Genomic DNA, 20857 nt, shown 5'->3' with positions numbered 1-20857 from the left:
GTCTACCACTGGAGACTCTCTTTCTTCAAAATCTATTTTATCTCTGCAGATGAGGCAAAGTGATATACGTAATTAAGTTGCATGATAATTGCAATAATTTGTACAAGTGTCTGTGCACTGGGTCCTTTTACAGCTGTAGCCCCCCTGTTCATCTTAGTTTTTTGCCATTTAATTCATATAAGAAGAATTTTTTGGGTGCCCCTGTGATTTTGTTCCTGTTCAAATCAAGGATTTGCATGCTTGTGTTGAGGGTTTCCATTCTCTGGAAATTATTTAGGATTTTGACCCATGTGGTTAAAATACAGCAACAGTACATGATTATACCCTTTATGGAGACATCATAAGTCAAACCACATGCTGGGAAACTGCTCTGAGGACTGAATGACATCACTATATATGTGCTAGTATTTGCTTCACAGGGCGGAAGAACCGTGGAAGACCTTCAATTTTAATTAAAGTACAAACACAGCTATTAAGAAGGCCACCAGAGATCCACTTGGGAAGAACTGTGGGTAAAAGGTGGGTGAATTTCACACGTTTTTCTGAGTATGTGCTGGACAGGTAAGATGATGCTTGTGTGCTGCCAGTTGTAAGTACAAATGTTAGTTATGGTTATATATTTGTGCTCTGTTTGCCAAAAGGAGTCAGGGGGGAGACTCATGTTTTATCAGTTTTAGTTCGTTAGATGTATTTTTCCTAGTTGTATGGTAGAAATGCAGTTTCTGTTGAATATGGGGGAGGTTCCACTGGTCCTAACCTCTTTATAGTATTTGATGGTGTATATTACAACCCCAAAATGATTTTAAAGTTCAAAAATAAAACATGATTCTATTAACGTACACTTTAATTGTACTGTCTATAAATCTGAACTGAAAATTAACAAATAATGGTAATTCAGAAGAATTTTTTTTTTGAATTGTCACACTTTTGTAACAATACATACTTAATCTACTTTAGTGCAACTAAGACTAGTGGACCCCAGTACTAGTGGGAAGTTACCTCAATATGAACTTCGAACCTTGCATATAAGCACATGCATTTAATGTCACCTTAAAGATCTCATGGGTTAAAGTAAATTTTTGTCAATTTTGTGGATAATTGAAAGGGTCTACCTTTGTTTCAAAAAAGATATTTTGGTGGTGTTTCCTATGCCAAATGATTACTGCTGATGAATTTGATAGAACTGACAAGTTCAATGCAGCGCATTAAATGTGGAATAATGATAAACTAGTCCTTAAAAACAACAGATTTTTCAGCTTTTCTAGAAGGTCAAATTACTTTAAAATATGATTTTTATTTTTCAAAGTGGAAGGGGATGGGTCTGAAGTTTTCTTTTAAACCGTTTATTTGAAGCATCAACACTCAGAATTAGTCCACCGGCCAAGCAGGTTTTCGGTACCACTTAAGGTGCCCAAACGACACTTAGAATTCAGCCTCAGTGTGCCATGGCCTATACAAAAATGTATGATAGTCATCCCAGGGTGGTAGCTGTAGCCAGCTAGGGGTCAATGAAGAATTACACAGAGGTCAAAATTTAAAAGTGTTACAATCATAGTAGAGAAGCTTGAATCTTCGACTGGACTGGGTTGCTTGACGTGAGGACGTTTCGCTTCAAATCACAGAAGCTTCCTCAGCTAAAATTTTTGCTCTGGTAGTCTGACTTCTGTCTTCACTCTTGTAGAGAAGAATAAACCAGAAGCCAACAAAAGCTGGAGTTTTTTTTTTTTTTTTTTTTACCTAACCAGACCCCTTCTACCGAGAGGCCAACTGCTATAGGCTAGTGACTAAACAATAGCTATATATAAAAAAAAAACTCCAGCTTTTGTTGGCTTCTGGTTTATTCTCTACAAGAGTCAAGACAGAAGTCAGACTACCAGAGCAAAAATTTTAGCTGAGGAAGCTTCTGTGATTTGAAGCGAAACGTCCTCACGTCAAGCAACCCAGTCCAGTCGAAGATTCAAGCTTCTCTACTATGGAAACCACCTGGACAACTGAGAGCCTACACAGAAATATGTTACAATCATGTTGAAAACTACTCGTATATCATTATTTGTCTGATCATAAAGTTTTCATGTTACAGGGTAACATATACCACATATCACCGAATTCAATGGACATTGACCTTGTTTGACCTTTACTTTGGAAACCAAACATTCAACACAGTCAAAACTATTCCATTTATTAATCCTTTTATTTCGCCCAATAATTTGCATCATTTTTTTAATGAAACTGGAGCAGCTTTAACTTTTGACGCCTGTACAAACTAAAACTGACCCTTAACACCACACCGGCGCACAAGTCCCCCCCCTGGGTGACCAGGTGATCACACTGACTGCAGACAGTGTGAGGAGAATATTCAGCAGGATCAATGCCCGGAAAGCATCTGGTCCTGACAACATTGCTGGCCGCGTACTGAGGGATTGCGCGGGGGAACTCGCAGATGTCTTTTCGGACATCTTTAACACCTCGTTGCGCCAGTCGGTCGTTCCCACGTGCCTCAAAGCCACCATCATCATCCCGGTGCCGAAGAAGTCCACACCATCCAGTTTCAACGACTACCGTCCTGTCGCACTCACCCCCATCATCATGAAGTGCTTCGAACGGTTAGTCATGAAACACATCAAGTCTGCACTCCCCCCCTCCCTAGACCCTTTCCAGTTTGCAATCCGGTCCAACCGCTCAACAGAGGATGCCATCAGTGCTGTCCTCCATCCAGTCCTCACACACTTGGACAATAAAGACTCATATGTTAGGATGCTGTGCATTGATTTCAGTTCAGCATTCAACACCATCATCCCTCAGCAGCTGGTCATCAAACTCGACCAACTGGGTCTGAACACCTCACTGTGCAACTGGCTGCTGGACTTCCTGACTGGGAGACCTCAGGCAGTGCGGGTCGGCAGCAACACATCCCACACCATCACTCTGAACACGGGGGCCCCTCAGGGATGTGTGCTGAGCCCCCTCCTCTTCACACTGCTGACCCACGACTGCACACCACTTCACAGCTCAAACCTCATCGTCAAGTTTGCGGATGACACAACCGTGGTGGGTCTCGTCAGGAACAACGACGAGACCCACTACAGGAGCGAGATCAGCCGGCTGACCATGTGGTGCGAGAACAACAATCTCCTTTTGAATGTGGAGAAGACGAAGGAGATTGTTGTGGACTTCAGGAGAGTGCACACCCAACACTCCCCTCTGACCATCGATGGTGCTGCTGTGGAGAGGGTGAGCAGCACCAAGTTCCTGGGTGTGCATGTGTCGGAGGATCTCTCCTGGACCACTAACACCGCATCACTGGCCAAGAGGGCTCATCAACGCCTCTACTTTCTCCGCAAACTTCGAAGAGTCGGAGCAACACCACACATCATGTGCATGTTCTACAGGGGTACGATCGAGAGTGTCCTGTCATGCTGCATCACGGTGTGGTACGGCGCCTGCACAGCGACTTGCCGTAGGTCCCTTCAGCGCATCGTGAGAGCAGCGGAGAAGATCACGGGCACCTCTCTCCCACCCCTCCAAGAACTGTACAACACCCGCCTCACCCGGAAAGCCACTAGGATCGTAAGTGACCCCACTCATCCATTACGTAGTCTCTTCAGCCTGCTGCCGTCGGGGAGGAGACTGCGCAGTCTCCAGGCCAAGACCAGCCGGCTGAGAGACAGCTTTTTCCACCAGGCTGTCAGGACACTCAACTCCCCTCCCTGCTTTGCCCCCTTTCCCCCTGCTGCCCTCCACTCACACATAAACACAAACTGGACTGTTTCACTTTCCACCCCCGCCAATTCTCTAACTAAGCTGCTGTGAAGATACTGCACTTTATACATACAATACTCTCTGCACAATGATCAACAACTGTATATATTCTTGCTCTGGAATTTGCACATATCCATTACTGCTGAATGTTGTCCTGCCACTTTGCAAGTATTTGTTTGTTTACAAATTACCTTTTGTATAATTTTGTTACAATTACACTATTACAACTTTTTTTTTTTTTTTTTTTTACAGCTGTTAGATCTCTACACTTGATATTTATACTTTGTTATTATATTTCTTAAATACCTTCTTTTGTGAGGTCAGGGAGTCCAGAGATCAGGTATTTCAGTTCTCAATATGTCTGTGATATATTGTAGAAATTACAATAAAGCTGACTTGACTTTGTCACCATTTTTGCTGTTTTTACCCCATAACTCCAGGATATTGAGTCATAGATAGTTGAAACTATATCTTTTTGGAATTGTTATGATCAGACTAATGTGATAGAGTTTTCAACATGATTGAAGTATTTTTAAATTTTGACTTCTGTGTAATTTTTCATTGACCCCTAGGTGGCTACAGCTACCACCGTGCGATGACTATCATACATTTTTGTATAGGCCACGGTACACTGAGGCTGGAAGAATATAGAAATATAATCTTTGTCACCACAAAATGATCACTGGTTCCATCCTGGCCACCCCACTGAAGATTTCCTCACTCAGCCACTGAACAACACTGATTGAATTAAAATCAGGAGAACTGTACAAAAACGTGACACAGTGGGTAGAAACCAACACTGCAACATTTAACTTATTTTTTTTTTTTTGTTCTGCTAACTTCTGTCACAGTTTGACAGCGGAATCTTAAATTGGACTTCATACGTTTTTCCGGAATCTTTAGTGTGGCGGACTTGTACCGGATATACGTCATAACTGTGACCTGGTTGTGGAACATGTAGCGGTTTGTAGTCACCTACAGAGGAAAAATGCATAAATTTTTCTTGCTAAAGTTTAAGTACCTGCAACGAAACACAACATTGAAATACGGAATTCCAATGCTTGTAAGTTACGTTCATTTTATATTTTAGTTTATAACAGAGAACGTAACAGAAGTATTTTGTCTATGCTAGTAAAGTTAGCACTGGCACCTAAAATTGTAAATGTTTTTTACTGTATGTATATGTTTAATGTTAAAGTTATGAATGTCCAGTTTATGTTAAATTGTCATTTAACATTAGTCTTGACTTGTGAGTCATTAGCAGTTAAATGGAAATGTTTGAAAAAAAAAAAAACAGTCACTGGAGTTTTGTCATCTGGATAGTGAGAGTCATATTTTTATTATATATATATATATTAATATTTTTATTTTTCAGCATTTATCATGAATTAAAGGGAGCACAAAGAAGTATCAGCTTATCATATCTGCCCCCTTTAACGCAAAATCATCAGCTCCAGTTCATCTGAGCTGCTCAACGCAGACGTCTAATCAGTTTCAAAATATTAGAACACGTGACAAGTAATATGACACATAACCATAACAATAATAATGCAGTAAACAATATTAATATACTACTCTACAGAGTTATAATTTTGCAACAGAGAAGACTTTTTTTTAAATACATAAATGGACTTGGAAGTTTTCATTTTACAATCGAAACCGTTCCATAAACTGACACCTTTGACTGAAATAATCGTTCCTTTAAAGTTGTTCTAAACCTGGGTTTGGTAAAAACCTCAGTTCCTTTTAGTTCATATTTACTTTCTTTTTTGGCAAATTTGTTTTGCAAATTGTAGTAGCAAATAGTTATCACAGGGTATAGAGCCAAACTTCTCATGTAATACTTAAAATCACTTGATATTTTGGGATTCCCTAGATCTATATTAACATCACCACACAGAATTGATTTGTTATTAATTTGGTCAATCATCTCATGAATTTTGTCTGTAAACAAATCTATGCAAGACCCTGGTGCTCTATACACACACAGCCAACCAAAATATTTTACTCCTTTCATTTATGATTTGTACAGTAAGCATTTCCATCACTTTATTCATAGTAGCTGTTTTTTGTTCAAACATTACATTTTAAATTAATATCAACATAGAGGGCTACACTGCCTCCCTTTTCATTTGTTCTATTTGGATAAAACATGTATCCATCAATCTGGAAATCACAAATATCATTGTCCTTCAACCAGGTTTCAGTTATAGCAGTCACTTTAAAACTTTCATTTAGTTCACAGAGAAACTCTTTTATTTTAGCCAAATTACATTTCAAACTTTGACTATTAAATTGTATGCTGGATAATGCTTTGTCAAGTACCTTTGCCCATTTCAGTATTATATTGTTGTGCTGTGAATAATTCATTTTCTTCAAACAAAAGGTGATGTTCAGCATAATTTTCTAAATCATAGATTTTATCATTGTTTTTGTCAACCTGTGTGTCCATAATTTAATGTGTGTCCAGTCCAAGTGTATCCAACCTGAATCTTCCTTTGTCAGTCTGTCCCAGCAGCAGAGTTGGCATCACCGCTATGCTCATCCAGACTTAAACACCTCAAGTTCCTTTGTGTCAGTAATCATCTTAATTGAACCAAATTGATCCCTGATCCTCACATTTCCATTCTGTGTTCATGTTGAAGTAATTCGTCTCTGCTTTTGCAGAATCCTTGCTTCCCTCGCGATGCCTCCATTCTTCTTTGAGAGGTGCTTATTTATAAACACGTTCGTCCCTTTCAGTTTTTTTGCTTGTATTAAAACATTGTTCCATAGCTTCCTGCCTATGAAGCGGATTACAATAGCAGGTTTTAAGTTCTCCATTTTCCTGGGCAATGTGTGGCAAACAGATATTGCCTCCTTGTGAATATTAATGTTTTTGCTCTAAAGAAAATCCACCACCTGTTGCTCCAGCGACAGCAGCTCTTCCTCGGCCATCTCCGCTTTGGCTGTCACCCTGGTGTGTGTACAGTGTCTTGTTTCGAGCCCAGAAATCACCAAGTCGTCATTCCATGTATACTGCTCGAGTTGATCAACTCGCTGTTCAGTAAAGAAATCTGTATGTCCTTTTCCCTTATCACACTTTTCTGAGTTGCTACTTCATCAACAAGTTTGAGAAGGCACTCCTGTTGAGACGTCAGCTCCCCAGACATAAAGTTTAATGATCGCTTGATCTCCTCCATGTCATCTAACGCAGCGTTATTTCTCAGGGCATATGTTTTTTGTTATCCACGTTGTTCTCCATGCTCCATATCTTTAAATTATAATACAATATGTTATATGCAGTGTTATATATCTTCAAACCACAAAAGGCCTTTAAAAATATCAAATAGAACTACACTGTAAAATGTGAAAAAAAAAAATAGAAGAGGGACTTTTATTAAAGAAGTACAATGTCAGTCAAGGAGATAGGCCTTGAGATGATAGACATGAGTGTCTCCTGGGCATAAAGACTTTGGTGACAGTGTACCTTGGGCCTGGACAAATGTAATGATCCCTACTGTTGTGGCAGTGAATTGCATTGCAATACCCACCGACCCCAAACTTCAAAAGGTTCACGACTGCGTCAAAAGGATTGCATAGCCATGGAGTTAAGAAGTAGTAGAAGCATTAAAAGGTCATTAGGCATTTCTGTCAGTTGTGCAAATGTAATTGATCACATGACCATTGTAAGTGCGATCACATGACAACAGCCAGAAAAATAGACTGACGATTATTGGTCTAGCAGCCGGAAAGATAGTCGTACCATCACTCAGTGCCAAAAAAAAAATAAAAAAATTGTAAGACCACGAAAATCATTTTCACAGCCTTATCAGCAGGACAGTTTAATGCTTTACCAATTCAGCATAAACTTTGAGTACAGTGGGGCTGGCTGAAGTTTTAAACCAATGGTCAGTGGGGACGATGTTGAATTATAGCAAGAACTGTATAGCAGCTAACTGTATTTATGTCTGGTTTGAAATGATTCTACAGAGTTGAATTGATGTATTGCAGCAAGTGGGTTATTCCAGAGAAAAGCATTGTAAAAGAGAGCCCTGAAACCTGTTGCGCTCTTTTTCTTCAATGGAATACGAAGTAGATCCTACACTTTCAGAATGCAGTGCTCAGGAAGGTACAGTGCACCCTGAAAGTATTCAGTGCTTCATTTTTTTCCACATTTTATGTTCTAGCCTTATTCCAAAATGGAGTAAATTAATTTTTCCCTCAAAATTCTACTCACAACACCCCATAATGACAACATGAAAAAAGCTTTTTTGACATTTTGGCAAATTTATTAAAAATAAAAAAAAACTAAGAAATCACATGTATATAAGTATTCATACACTTGCTCAATATTTTTTTGATGCACCTTCAATCAAAAATTGATTGAATTACATTTAAAAGCTTCTGGATGTCAACTTGGCACAATAAGGACCCCATTGGTCAGTGTTTGGTTATGTTTTAGGGCCTACTTGTACAACCCCAATTCCAGTGAAGTTGGGACGTTGTGTGAAATGTAGATAAAAACAAAATACAATGATTTGCAAATCCTCTTCAACCTATATTCAATTGAATATGCCACAAAGACAAGATATTTAATGTTAAAACTGGTATACTTTATTGTTTTTGTGCAAATATTCGCTCATTTTGAAATGGATGCCTGAAACACATTTCAAAAACGCTGGGACGGGACAACAGAAGACTGGTAAAGTTGATGAATGGTCAAAGAACACCTGTTTGGAACATTCCACTGGTGAACAGGTTAATTGGAAACAGGTGAGTGTCATGATTTAGTATAAAAGGAGCATCCCCAAAAGGCTCAGTCATTCACAATCAAAGATGGGGCGAGAATCACCACTTTGTGAACAACTGCGTGAAAGAATAGTCCAACAGTTTAAGAACAATGTTTCTCAGTGTTCAGTTGCAAGGAATTTAGGGATTCCATCATCTACAGTCCATAATATAATCAGAAGATTTAGAGAATCTGGAGACCTTTCTACACAAGCAGCAAAGCCGAAAGCCAACATTGAATGTCCATGACCTTCGATCCCTCAGGCAGCACTGCATTAAAAAGTGATATCATTGTGTAACGGATCTTACCACGTGGGCTCAGGAACACTTCAGAAAACCATTGTCAGTTAACACAGTTCGTCGCTACATCTACAAGTGCAGTTAAAACTCTACCATGCAAAGCGAAAGCCATACATCAACAACATCCAGAAACGCCGTCGCCTTCTCTGGGTCCGAGCTCATTTGAAATGGACAGATGCAAAGTGGAAAAATGTGCTGTGGTCTGATGAGTCCACATTTCAAATTGTTACCAGTGCAAAGTTCAAAAGCCAGCATCTGTAATGGTATGGGGTGTGTTAGTGCCCATGGCATGGGCAACTTACACATCTGTGATGGCACCATCAGTGCTGAAAGGTACATCCAGGTTTTGGAGCAACACATGCTGCCATCCAAGCAACATCTTTTTCAGGGACGTCCCTGCTTATTTCAGCAAGACGACGCCAAACCACATTCAGCACTTGTTACAACAGCGTGGCTTCATAGTAAAAGAGTGCAGGTACTAGACTGACCTGCCTTCAGTCCAGACCTGTCACCCATTGAAAATGTGTGGAGCATTATGAAGTGCAAAATACGACAACGGAGACCCCGGACTGTTAAACAACTGAAGTCGTACATCAAGGAAGAATGGGAAAGAATTCCACCTACAGAGCTTCAACAATTAGTGTCCTCAGTTACCAAACACTTATTGAGTGTTGTTAGAAGGAAAGGTGATGTAACACAGTGGTAAATATACCACTGTCCCAGCTTTTTTGAAATGTGTTGCAGGCATCCATTTCAAAAAGCAAATATTGGCACAAAAACAATGTTTATCAGTTTGAACATTAAATATCTTGTCTTTGTGGTGTATTCAATTGAATATAGGTTGAAGAGGATTTGAAAATCATTGTATTCTGTTTTAATTTATGTTTTACACAACGTCCCAACTTCATTGGAATTGGGGTTGTTGATCCAGTGCCTTTTTCCAGTGAAAAATGCATCTGGAGGAATATGTTGGATCTTGAAAAGTCAGGTGCCACCTTAGGAACCATCTTAAAAGGTTCTCATGGTGCCAAGAGCATTTTTCCAATCTGTTATACAAAAATCTATGAAGCCGACTTTACATTATTGAGGAAGGAGGCCAGCATTTACAAACATTTGTTCGAAAGGTTCAACAGAACCTTCAGATCATTACGGATGGAGTTGGAACCATCAGATATGAATGTGACCAAATCCACCTTTAAGAGAGCACTGCATCACCGTGCAGCAAGCCATTATGCTACAATCGACCTGAAAATGCTAGACAAAATATTACAGTCATCAGGACAAAAGCTGAGCTTTTTTAAATGTCTAGTTTGAAATTACATTGTAATATGACTGTGGTATCATGAAAGCTTTTGAGATGGGTCCTGCTCCTCAAGAGCGACCTGACTTGTGGAGATCCAAATCTTTGCCATGGATACCTTGACCTAAGTAACCCCGTAATTATGCCAATTAGGTATCAAGAAGCTTTTAAAAGCAAGAACCTGTAATGCTTTATTATAAAAAAAGAAAGACAAAAATTCTGGTCATAAGAATTCCTGTCTCTGAGCTTGCTGGAAGCAAGTTTTCTGTGAAACCTTAACACCAGATATTTATACCAGATATAACCACATTTTTAAATGTATTTTCAGTTGCTTGTAGTTGGAGGTTCCTTTGGTCTGCGAGAGTTCACACAAATCCGCTATGATGCCCAGAAGGTCACAGGAAAGGTGGGTAAAATTTTTCATGGACTAAATTTTAATTTTTTTTAAGAACCATGTGTTATTGTGAGAGTAGATCTTATGTCTCAGGTTTGTTAGATAAAAGGAAAGCACGGCTGTAGCTGTTATGCAATCCCTCCTCCCAGTGCTGAGACATATAATTGTGCCTGAGAGTCACGATTTCTTTGTAATGCTCAGTGTGAAAATGGTAACATTTTGGAATTGTTTCTACATCACTCAATTTAGTTAAAAATATAATTGTTGACTTTTTGAAATTTGTAACTCTACACTGATACAACACTAAAGCTTTTCGAGTATGATCTGAATGAACCAAGATCAAGGAGGGGGAACAAGCTCAAATCAGTAATTATATGAGAGAATCGAGTCGTTATAGTAACAGAAGACTGATGTGCTGTTTGCCGCACGTTAAAATCTGATGAGCCTGCTGTGAGGAGGATGAGAAGTGTTGGGTTTCTGCCATTTTGCTGTGACACACGCTGAAGCACGTCATCTGGGTGGCATCCAGACAGGCCAGCATCTTTTTACTGTTCATGTGAGGCGGCACTACATTGCAGATCATGATGGCGGAGGAGCACGTCACGCCTTTGGCACTGTGTATGTGCAGCTGTCTCCGAGCGAGTCACTGTCTTCAGGCGTTTGTGGCTGCTCCACCACCTTCCCTTCTTCTCAGACTTAATGGCTCATATTTGTGCACACATGCATTTCAATGTAAGGAATATGTATTCATATCTCCGAATGCACACGATTGAACCCACCTTAACAGTTGTTTGGAAATGTTACCAGTTAGTTTCCTTGTCTTTGTGTTTTTGGATGTAGTCTGAGAGCTAAGTCGCTGTATGTTTCAGTTAGCATTCTCTCTTCAGTGGTTCAAATTAGCCTGCAGGCAGACGTGAGCGTCATTGCGTCTTTAATATCCACGCTTTATGAATTTTTCTCATCTGTGATGCCTTTCATTTGAAGTTCAGGGTGAAGCTTGGTGAAAGTGGAGCTACACAATAACTATCATACACATCACGTAGCCTGTTAATTCCCTGGTTTGAAGGCTACAAAATATATTTATTTGCAGGAGTAATGTAGGTCTAATTAAAAATCAGTCATGGAATTATGAAAATCATCAGTTGCCAGAGTAACTGCAACACTGTAGCCATGAAATATTACAGCTCATTAAAAGTAATGATTCAGAATGGGATTCATTTCACTTCTATTCTGGGGCAAAATGTATTTAAATGGCAAAACTGTTTGAGTCGATTCTTTCTCCTAAAACCATTTGAGATTGATCTTTTTTTCTTCTTCTTCTTCCAAACTGAAATGTGGTGATGTCTTCTCCCCCCCCCCCCCCCCAAGTAACAGAATAATTTAGAGTGAAAATGGGGCAAATTGGAGTCTCCCCGTAGGTCTGCACCAGTTTCAGTGGCAAATTCTCCCACACAAGGTTATGAGCTTGGCTTTCAAAGTATGTCACTCCTGTGGCATTGTCATCATTTATACATTGGAGAAATAATGCACAAATAAGAGGAGGCCAAGAGCTGCCTGAAACTGCTTCTGCAACCATATGAGCTGCTTCTCTCAAACCCGCTTTTTATTAATTTTCCTGCCGACGACAGCACTTGCAGAGAAGCAGCTTACCTTTTATTATTCCCTCTTTTCTCATTTTTTATTCCATTTTGTCGCATGCGTGTGTGCGTCTGTGTGTGTTAAGGTGTGTACACGATTACACTGTTTTTCTGTACTCTCTCAGCGGGATCCTGCACTGGCGACCTTAGTGAAAGAACGGGACCAGTCGGTTGTAGTGGATGAGGAGTATGAGGTAATGAGACACTGACAACGTTAAAGCAAACAAATTATGTGTCCTGTGAGTGCTGCAACTAATGATTAGTTTCATAATTGATACATCAATAGATTATTTTCACGATTAGTTGTTAGGACTGTAAAAAATGTCCAAAATGTTAAAAATGTAAATCTTGATGTCTAGAGCCTAAGATGATGCTTTCAAATGCCTTGTTTTGTCCACAGCCCAGTTATTATTTACTTACAGATAGTAGCTACTACAGTAAACCTAAAAACTAGCGTGTTGCCGTGGGGATCTCCAGGTTCTAGGTAGCTGACATTTTTCAAGGGTGGTAATAAATTAATAAGTTGGAATGGCGTGTGAGTCCAGAATGTTTTTAGAACCTTAGACCTCAACAGTTTTTAGAAGACGAACGTCAAACATACACAGAGCCAACAGTGTGACTTCACTGTGCAGTAGAAGACGTGGACCACGTTGGATTTTGTTTTTAATTTCTATGTTAATCAGTATTTTTGGCCAATATCTTTCAGAGACTGAGCCAAAAAAGCAGATCAGTGCACCCCTACTTAATACTCCATCAAGATATTTTTGGGAAAAGCATTCTAATGCTGCCTTCGCATGTTGAAGGTAGAAATTTTTCTTATTTTTACTGGTCATTATGGCAAAATGACCGTCATCTGCAGCAACAGATGGTCTATGATGTCAGTTGCAGTCATTTTTCACAGTTTCCAAGACAGAAAATTGTAAGATAGAGTTTTTACAAGGGAAGTGTTTGACTCTGAAGTTTTTGTGAGTTTACAGGTTAATTTCTCTTTGTAATATCACACAAATTATTCATGTTTTCTTGATTAAAAAGGAAGCAACTCTCTACTTCAGTGATCCATCTCTTGCTGGCCATCTTTCATCATCGTTAAGGATAAAACAACATCCGTTTTGTTTTTGTCGCTGCAGTAGGTGGTAAAAGTTGCAGATTGTTTAACCTTCGGTGGAAGGTGCCATTGTCGTGCACGGCTGCTGTAATCCAAGCCAGAGGTGGCATAATTTTCCATCATCCTCTCTTTGATAACAGTGGAATATCCAGTTTATCGCCTGCAGCTTACAGCAAACATGTGAATGCAGCATAAGTAATGTAATTTACTTTTGTGCCCCACTTTTTTAGTCTTTATTTACATTTCCACAGTTTTTCCATAATTATACTTTTGAACGGCTTGATACTTTTTATTTAGACACAAGAGAGTTTTAGATAGTGTTACATATTCTGAATGCATGTCTGGATTGTTTCAAATGTTGATTTGTCTGCATCCTAAACTTTGCTCTTTGTTGGTTTGTTTGCTCTGCAGAAGATGAAGGAGGTCAATATAGATAATTGGAAAAACATTCGTGGCCCTCGTCCCTGGGAGAACTCCAAGGAGTACCAGGAGCAGCAGCGTGCGAGGCAGAGTTAAAAAAGATGAGGCTGAGCGGCGTTCTGCTCGGCCTCATCACAGCTGTTTGGCCTTTGTAAAGGTTTGTAATAAGTTAATGCACAGAATCATAAAGCAGTAAGTTTCTTCTGCAGCAGGTTGCCATGAAAAATGACCATTAAGAGAGACATGCGGGTACTGTGCACTGTAACTTTCACACAGACAGCCAGCAAAGAAATATCTCAACATACGATTTCCACGTCTCAATAAATGATGTGCTGCTGATCCAAATGGCTGCTTTCATTTTGTGTTTGACAGAGGCTTGTAAATGCAGCGAATCTTTGTTTACAACAATATTGCATTGATTTACCAGTTGAAAGTAGAATAAATAACACAACCGTTCAGCCTTTCCTCAGGCTTTATAGATTTCGACAATAATCTGTTTCACTGACAGTTATTGCTTTGCAATGCGGTGGATTTATTACATTCATAATCTAAATGGTATTACCTTTGTCTTTTTTGTCATAGAAATAAGATGAAGCTTTTTTGTTCATGTCAGATCTCCATGTTCTGTGTGATTGTCAGAGGCTGTGCGTGCTGTCTTACCTTGTCATTCTGTAAAATTGGGTGCCTGAAATTGTTCGGGTGCTTGTAAATGTCCTGGGATAGATGGTCTCTAAACCATGTTTTGTGTAAAGTATTTGTGACTTGTGAGGTAGAGCATTTATTTGCTTTTGATATGGCGCTCACATATGTATATGTGGTGAACCCTCTGTGACCTCACTAATATTGCAAAGACATTCAGCCTCACAGCGTTTTTGGCATCCACTTTAAATGAACCAGTGCAGGAAAGATGAGAGCAGTGAAGCAAAAGATGTTTTGTTTTTCTGCATTAACTTAGCATTACTGCATGTCTTTGCAAATGATGTTTCACTAATTTATCAAATATGGATTTGATGTCCTGTTAAAAACATTGCAGATAGTTTATTTCATAGCTATTTAGTAGAGGTACAGCATGGGTGTGGTACTCAGGCGCCCAAATGGGTCAGTCCGCAAGCCTTGGGGTCATAAATGAGCCATCATGCTGCATGATGAGCCTGAGCCTTAATTCGAAACTCCCCCACCCGGTCAAATGCCATTCAATTTTTCATTTGAAAATGCAGAAAAACACCATCAAATATTAATCACAAATGGGCTAAAAAAGAGGAAGTCAAATTCAATATTTACTGCACCGGTGAACAAGTGGGAGAACTCGTAACGTCTGAGAAACAGGAACCATGTTGCACAGCGGCACCACTGGAGATTATAGACCACCAGACCAACAGCTCATCCATGACCTTGAAGTGACTGTCAAGCAACAGGGCCTCATTTATCAGTGCTGTGTAGGAACAGAAATGTGTGTTTAAAAAAAATGTGTGAAGATTTCAAAGCAAAGTGTGGGATTCAGCAATTTGTACTTCTACTCGTACTTAAAAAATGTGCACAAATTCAAGTACATCTCTGCATTACTTGTGTCGGCGCCACCTTGTGGAAGAAAAGTGGAACTGCTGCTGAACGACAATAATCCAAATGCACAGATAGACGCACTGGACCAAATCATGAACTATGAAGAATAAAGATAATTCATGAATAGTTTATTCATATATTTTGTTTGTACATGGATAACCTGTTTTCAGAGTGTTATCGAATTCATTATCATAACCCTAATGGAATAAACAACAAAAAAAGTCAATTACAAGAGCAATGGGAATGTTAGTTTGGAGGTAATTTATTTACACCATTTCTTTTTCTTTTGGCTCCTCGTGTTCATACAGAATCAGCATAGTGGCTCATCCCTTTCCATCTCTTCTGATCTTGCGTGGAACAGTGTGGATCTGTGATTTTTGTGATCCAGGTGCCTTTCTTTACACAACTCCAGATCTGCAAAGAGACTGTGCATGTTTCAGTTAGACCAGTTATTAAACATAACACTGAGATCTTTGCAATTCTGCTGTCAGTGAGGAGTCACACCCCCCCCCCCGTTGCACTTTGATCCATTGTGTTGATCACATTCTCCACCGCCCCCCCCCCCTCCCTTTAAAAAAAAACAACTTATGTTTGGCATTTTAATTTCATTTACCATTCAGCATTGGGAGGATGACTTCCCCCCCCTTCCTTTGAGGATCCCAAAATGTGTTGCTTGTTTTGCTCCACATAGTTGATCAAACTTCCTTTTCTTTATATTTGTTTCCACTGATTTCTCCATGTTGCTGTATGGAAATTAGAGACCTTTTCTGCAGCCTAGATCTGTGACCCCAAATGGTAATTTTCGGCGAATCATGTGCACTAGCACGGCGGTGAAGAATGGCTCTGATTTTTCAAACCAGATCACTTAAAGGGGTGTCAACGACAAACATGAATGTTTTGATCACTTAATTTTGTGTGTGTGTGTGTACGCACAAAATCTAAATTTTCTCCATAAGTGTGAGTTTGGAAGCTTTATAATGAAACTGCTGAATGAGGGACCAGGATCTTCTTGCTTCCCCACAGTTCCGGGTTTGTTGAATCACTGTTTTCTGTTCTCTTTTTGGTTATTTAATGAAATTTCTCAAAAAATGGCCCCTGTATTTAAAAACAAAAATCTAGTCATATGTATATTTGTAATTTATTTAGAATTCAATGAATAGTTGATGCAGAAAAATAAAATAAAAAATCATATAAGTATGCAGCAATTTTGTGTAATATGCTGTGGATCCACATAACAATCTGGGACTGATGGATTGAAATAAAAAAAGAAGTCTGAAACTGCCACCAAAAGTGAAATGAGGATTCAGTAAAATACAAATGCATTTGAAGTATCTTTAACAGTTTTCTACATAATATACATAAATGTGTTGTGTTAAAGTGCTTATTTGGATATTGTGACAGAGATGTGCACTCTGAGTGCCCTCTGCTGAAGATTGTACTTACAGGTTTGAACTCATTCCATTGAGTTACAATAATTTTGAATTAAAGGTAATATTAGCCCTCAGACTGAAGGGTTCTGGAGTTTTATTTATTTAGTTTTTTATTTATTTGTTCTTCCACAAAAACAACAACAAAAAAACATCTTAAAGTATTTAAAAGAAAATCGACAAAATTGTGTATTGGATGTGGTCTGTTGTGTGTAAATAAACACCATTGACCTTGACCTTCAAAAATGGCAAATTTACTTTTTTGTGGCCATTATGCAGCCATAATGGAGCTGCTGTGTCCACATATCACTCGGAGTTGACAATGCTCCAGAAATTCTGTGAGGACTACGTCATCACACCTGCAGTTGATGCTGTGGATCTGTGGCTGTTACGTGGCACCCGCTACGGTCTTAGTCATGCAGACCTGTGGCTGTCACCCTTCAAAGGTCTCACCCGCCTCCTGAATACTGACATTCGCACAGGCATCACCTTAAACAATTATTTATCAATGAATGGCACAACCCTCCAGCATGAGGAATTCAATAACAGCACTCTGTTTCAAATGCACGTCCATGTACGTAGCCATTTTTTACCCATGACTGTGTGTGTGTTACTTTGGAAGAGGATTCTGCGCGTGCCTGAAACTACAGGTAAAACCCATTTGGTGTAGCAATTGTCAATAAGTAAAGGATTATTCTTGTACCATTTTCTCTTCTCTAATTGAAATAATTGCATTGGAGACAAAACTTTTCAACCCACTCTTGTAGACTGTGTGAACACTGTCATAATGTCTGTATCACCATACATATCGTGATTTGCTGAACAGATTCATAACCATTTAATGGCTGTATTTGAAATATTTGTGTGCTGAGATTAATTGTTGGACATGTATGAAGTGTATCTATTTTTTTTTTTTTTTGACTTGTCCTACAAAATAAAATAAGTTGAGCTCACTGAAAGTTAACGCCTTCACAGACTGACTGGAGCATCAAAGAAGTGCACATTCATGTGACGTGTTCTTCATGAAGAAAGGAGAAATGGCATCCCTTCCTTTTTTTTTGTTTCCCCCCCCTTCTTTCTTTGGTAGGTTCTCTCACACTCTTTCATTTCTATAAATAGACTGATGCTTGGCAGCTGAGTGAGAGTCCACGCAGAACAAATGCACCCCCTGGCTGTTTCACTTCATTCCCCGCATAATGAGGCAGACGCTACGTGCACAGACCGCCGCCGTCACTTCCACTCTCCACGGGACTGAGGCAGGGGCCACACGTCACTATGGAGACGTGGCTGTGGGCAGACGACTGGGCAGCAAGCTGAGGGCCTTTGCTGACTGCGAGGTCAGGCGGCCCTGCTGCTCCGACGAGATGACCTCTGCCTCTTCCTGTTTTCTCTTCCTCATCACTTCTCGCTCTCTTCCACTGGGCACCATAAGGCACAGCGGGGGAGACGCGGACATGCGAGTCCAGTTTTCCTCCTCTCCCGTCTCGTGTAATGGAGTCAGTGCAGGTTTTCCTCGCTTGCACATCTTCCTCTGCTAATCCATTCCAGATCAGTGAAGCACTGAATTCTGAGCTCCAGTGGCTGCAGCAGCAGCAGTGGCACAACTCCACATCGTGAAGCTGCGGTACATGTGCAAATACTCTGGTTACTGTTGGAGCTTCAAAAACAGTTACTGGGCGTCCTATCAGCATTTGTCGACCATCAGAGTTTGATATACGGACAGGATTTACTGGTGACATGCAGTCATTAATAACAAGCATTAATAACAATTTTCATCCGAACCCAAAATACAGCTATTGGGTATTGCAAAGGCTTTGCGTCTATCCGGTCGCCTGTCTGTCTGTCTACCTGTCTGCTCAGCATAAGTCCAGTGATATTACTGCCAGGCTCTTCAATTTCACAGAGAACATTCTTGGGACACAGACCTTGGACAAGTTCAAACATGGCCAACCTCAACCTATTTTAAGAGGTCAAAAGGTCCCATTCTTTCTACACACTCTTTCATTGATGACATGCTCATATGACTGAGGGTATTCTAGCATTATATGTTTGCGGTTGTCTAAGTTTTTATTTTTATTTACCATGTTTTCAGCTCATAAGAGGAAAAGCAGGTGCCTGTACAGTGAGCTGTGCATAGTGGTGATCACATGTGGATTGTTTACTGTCACTTGAGTTATATGTGTATTAAAAGAAGCATGTTGCAAACAACCGGAGAAGTAGGTGCTACAAATTTTGCCAAAATTTGTCATGAAACATGAGCTTTATGTGCAGCCAGCCAACTATTAGAATTTTTTTTTTTTTATGCATTGTTTGAAGGCACGTTTAGCTGCAAGTTGTATGGAAGTAACTATGTACAGATGCAGAATGTAAATAGTACAGTGAGATCTGTAAAGCCCCCGACACACAGAGCCAGAATGTGCAGGAAGCAGGCTGACACAGCAAAAATGGTCATACAACCCCTGGCAAAAATTATGGAATCACCAGCCTTGGAGGATGTTCATTCAGTTGTTTAATTTTGTAGAAAAAAAGCAGATCACAGACATGACACAAAACTAAAGTCATTTCAAATGGCAACTTTCTGGCTTTAAGAAACACTATAAGAAATCAAGAAAAAAAAATTGTGGCAGTCAGTCACGGTTACTTTTTTAGACCAAGCAGAGGGAAAAAAAATGTGGACTCACTCAATTCTGAGGAATAAATTATGGAATCACCCTGTAAATTTTCATCCCCAAAACTAACACCTGCATCAAATCAGATCTGCTCGTTAGTCTACATCTAAAAAGGAGTGATCACACCTTGGAGAGCTGTTGCACCAAGTGGACTGACATGAATCATGGCTCCAACACGAGAGATGTCAATTGAAGGGTGATTCTTTAACTACGGGCACTATTGGCCTTGTAAATGTAATTTCCACCACACCATTGCCTTACAATATAAAGTGCCTTGGGGCAACTGTTTGTTGTGATTTGGCACTATATACATGTGCTCTGATGTCACTGTTTATCTCCATAGAAACTACCCAAACAGTCTTTCATACAAACTGTTTAAAGGGACATTACAGTGTTGTGGAAATTACGGCAATAGTGTGGGACAACTACATTTTGTTTAAAAAAATCACAACAGTTGTATGACATTGAATACCCCAATTATGTTTTGATTATTTTACTAATATTTTATTCAGAGATATTTTAAAACATTAGAAAAAAATGTTTCTTTACCGTTCATTTTTATCATTGAAGATCAAAAGTCTGGGTGTGGGACAAGCACAAAACGGCAATATTTGGATATAATGATGCTGAAAAAAGGTGAAAAGGTCATCATAGACTACTAGAACAAATTTCTTAACACACTTTCATTGTAAAGATAACTATAAAAGTGTGAAATTTCCCCTTTTTTTCTGTTTTTCATACAATATGATCAAAGGACATAATAAGTGCCCGTAGTCTTAGAATCACCCTGAAACAAAGGAGAGGATTATCAAACTCTTAAAAGAGGGTAAATCATCACGCAATGTTGCAAAAGATGTTGGTTGTTCACAGTCAGCTGTGTCTAAACTCTGGACCAAATACAAACAACATGGGAAGGTTGTTAAAGGGAAACATACTGGTAGACCAAGGAAGACATCAAAGCGTCAAGACAGAAAACTTAAAGCAATATGTCTCAAAAATCGAAAATGCACAACAAAACAAATGAGGAACGAATGGGAGGAAACTGGAGTCAACGTCTGTGACTGAACTGTAAGAAACCGCCTAAAGGAAATGGGATTTACATACAGAAAAGCTAAACGAAAGCCATCATTAACACCTAAACAGAAAAAAACAAGGTTACAATGGGCTAAGGAAAAGCAATCGTGGACTGTGGATGACTGGATGAAAGTCATATTCAGTGATGAATCTCAAATCTGCATTGGCCAAGGTGATGATGCTGGAACTTTTGTTTGGTGCCGTTCCAGTGAGATTTATAAAGATGACTGCCTGAAGAGAACATGTAAATTTCCACAGTCATTGATGATATGGGGCTGCATGTCAGGTAAAGGTACTGGGGAGATGGCTGTCATTACATCATCAATAAATGCACAAGTTTACGTTGATATTTTGGACACTTATCAATTGAAAGGATGTTTGGGGATGATGAAATCATTTTTCAAGATGATAATGCATCTTGCCATAGAGCAAAAACTGTGAA

The 20857-nt window shown here is 39.5% G+C and overlaps 1 protein-coding gene and 1 long non-coding RNA gene across 2 annotated transcripts in view; one reads left to right on the top strand and one right to left on the bottom strand.

Moving 5' to 3' along the window:
• The first annotated feature begins 4683 nt into the window (after positions 1-4683).
• Positions 4684-15374, top strand: LOC117531837 (cytochrome c oxidase assembly protein COX16 homolog, mitochondrial). The gene is made up of 4 exons (XM_034195020.1): positions 4684-4822; positions 10458-10535; positions 12286-12354; positions 13677-15374. The coding sequence occupies exons 1-4, from the start codon at positions 4748-4750 to the stop codon at positions 13779-13781; spliced, it is 327 nt and encodes a 108-aa protein (XP_034050911.1). The 5' UTR covers positions 4684-4747; the 3' UTR covers positions 13782-15374.
• LOC117531841 overlaps positions 8024-20857 on the bottom strand; it is a 25423-nt gene continuing 12589 nt past the window's right edge. Inside the window, exon 2 of the long non-coding RNA XR_004566745.1 lies at positions 8024-8107. This is a non-coding gene — a long non-coding RNA (uncharacterized LOC117531841). The remainder of the gene's footprint in view (positions 8108-20857) is intronic.

Source organism: Thalassophryne amazonica, chromosome 19 (genome assembly GCF_902500255.1).
Source record: "Thalassophryne amazonica chromosome 19, fThaAma1.1, whole genome shotgun sequence".
Lineage (NCBI taxonomy): Eukaryota > Metazoa > Chordata > Actinopteri > Batrachoidiformes > Batrachoididae > Thalassophryne > Thalassophryne amazonica.
The sequence above is the reverse complement of the archived record's forward strand: the minus strand, read 5'-3'. Positions and strand labels throughout refer to the sequence as shown.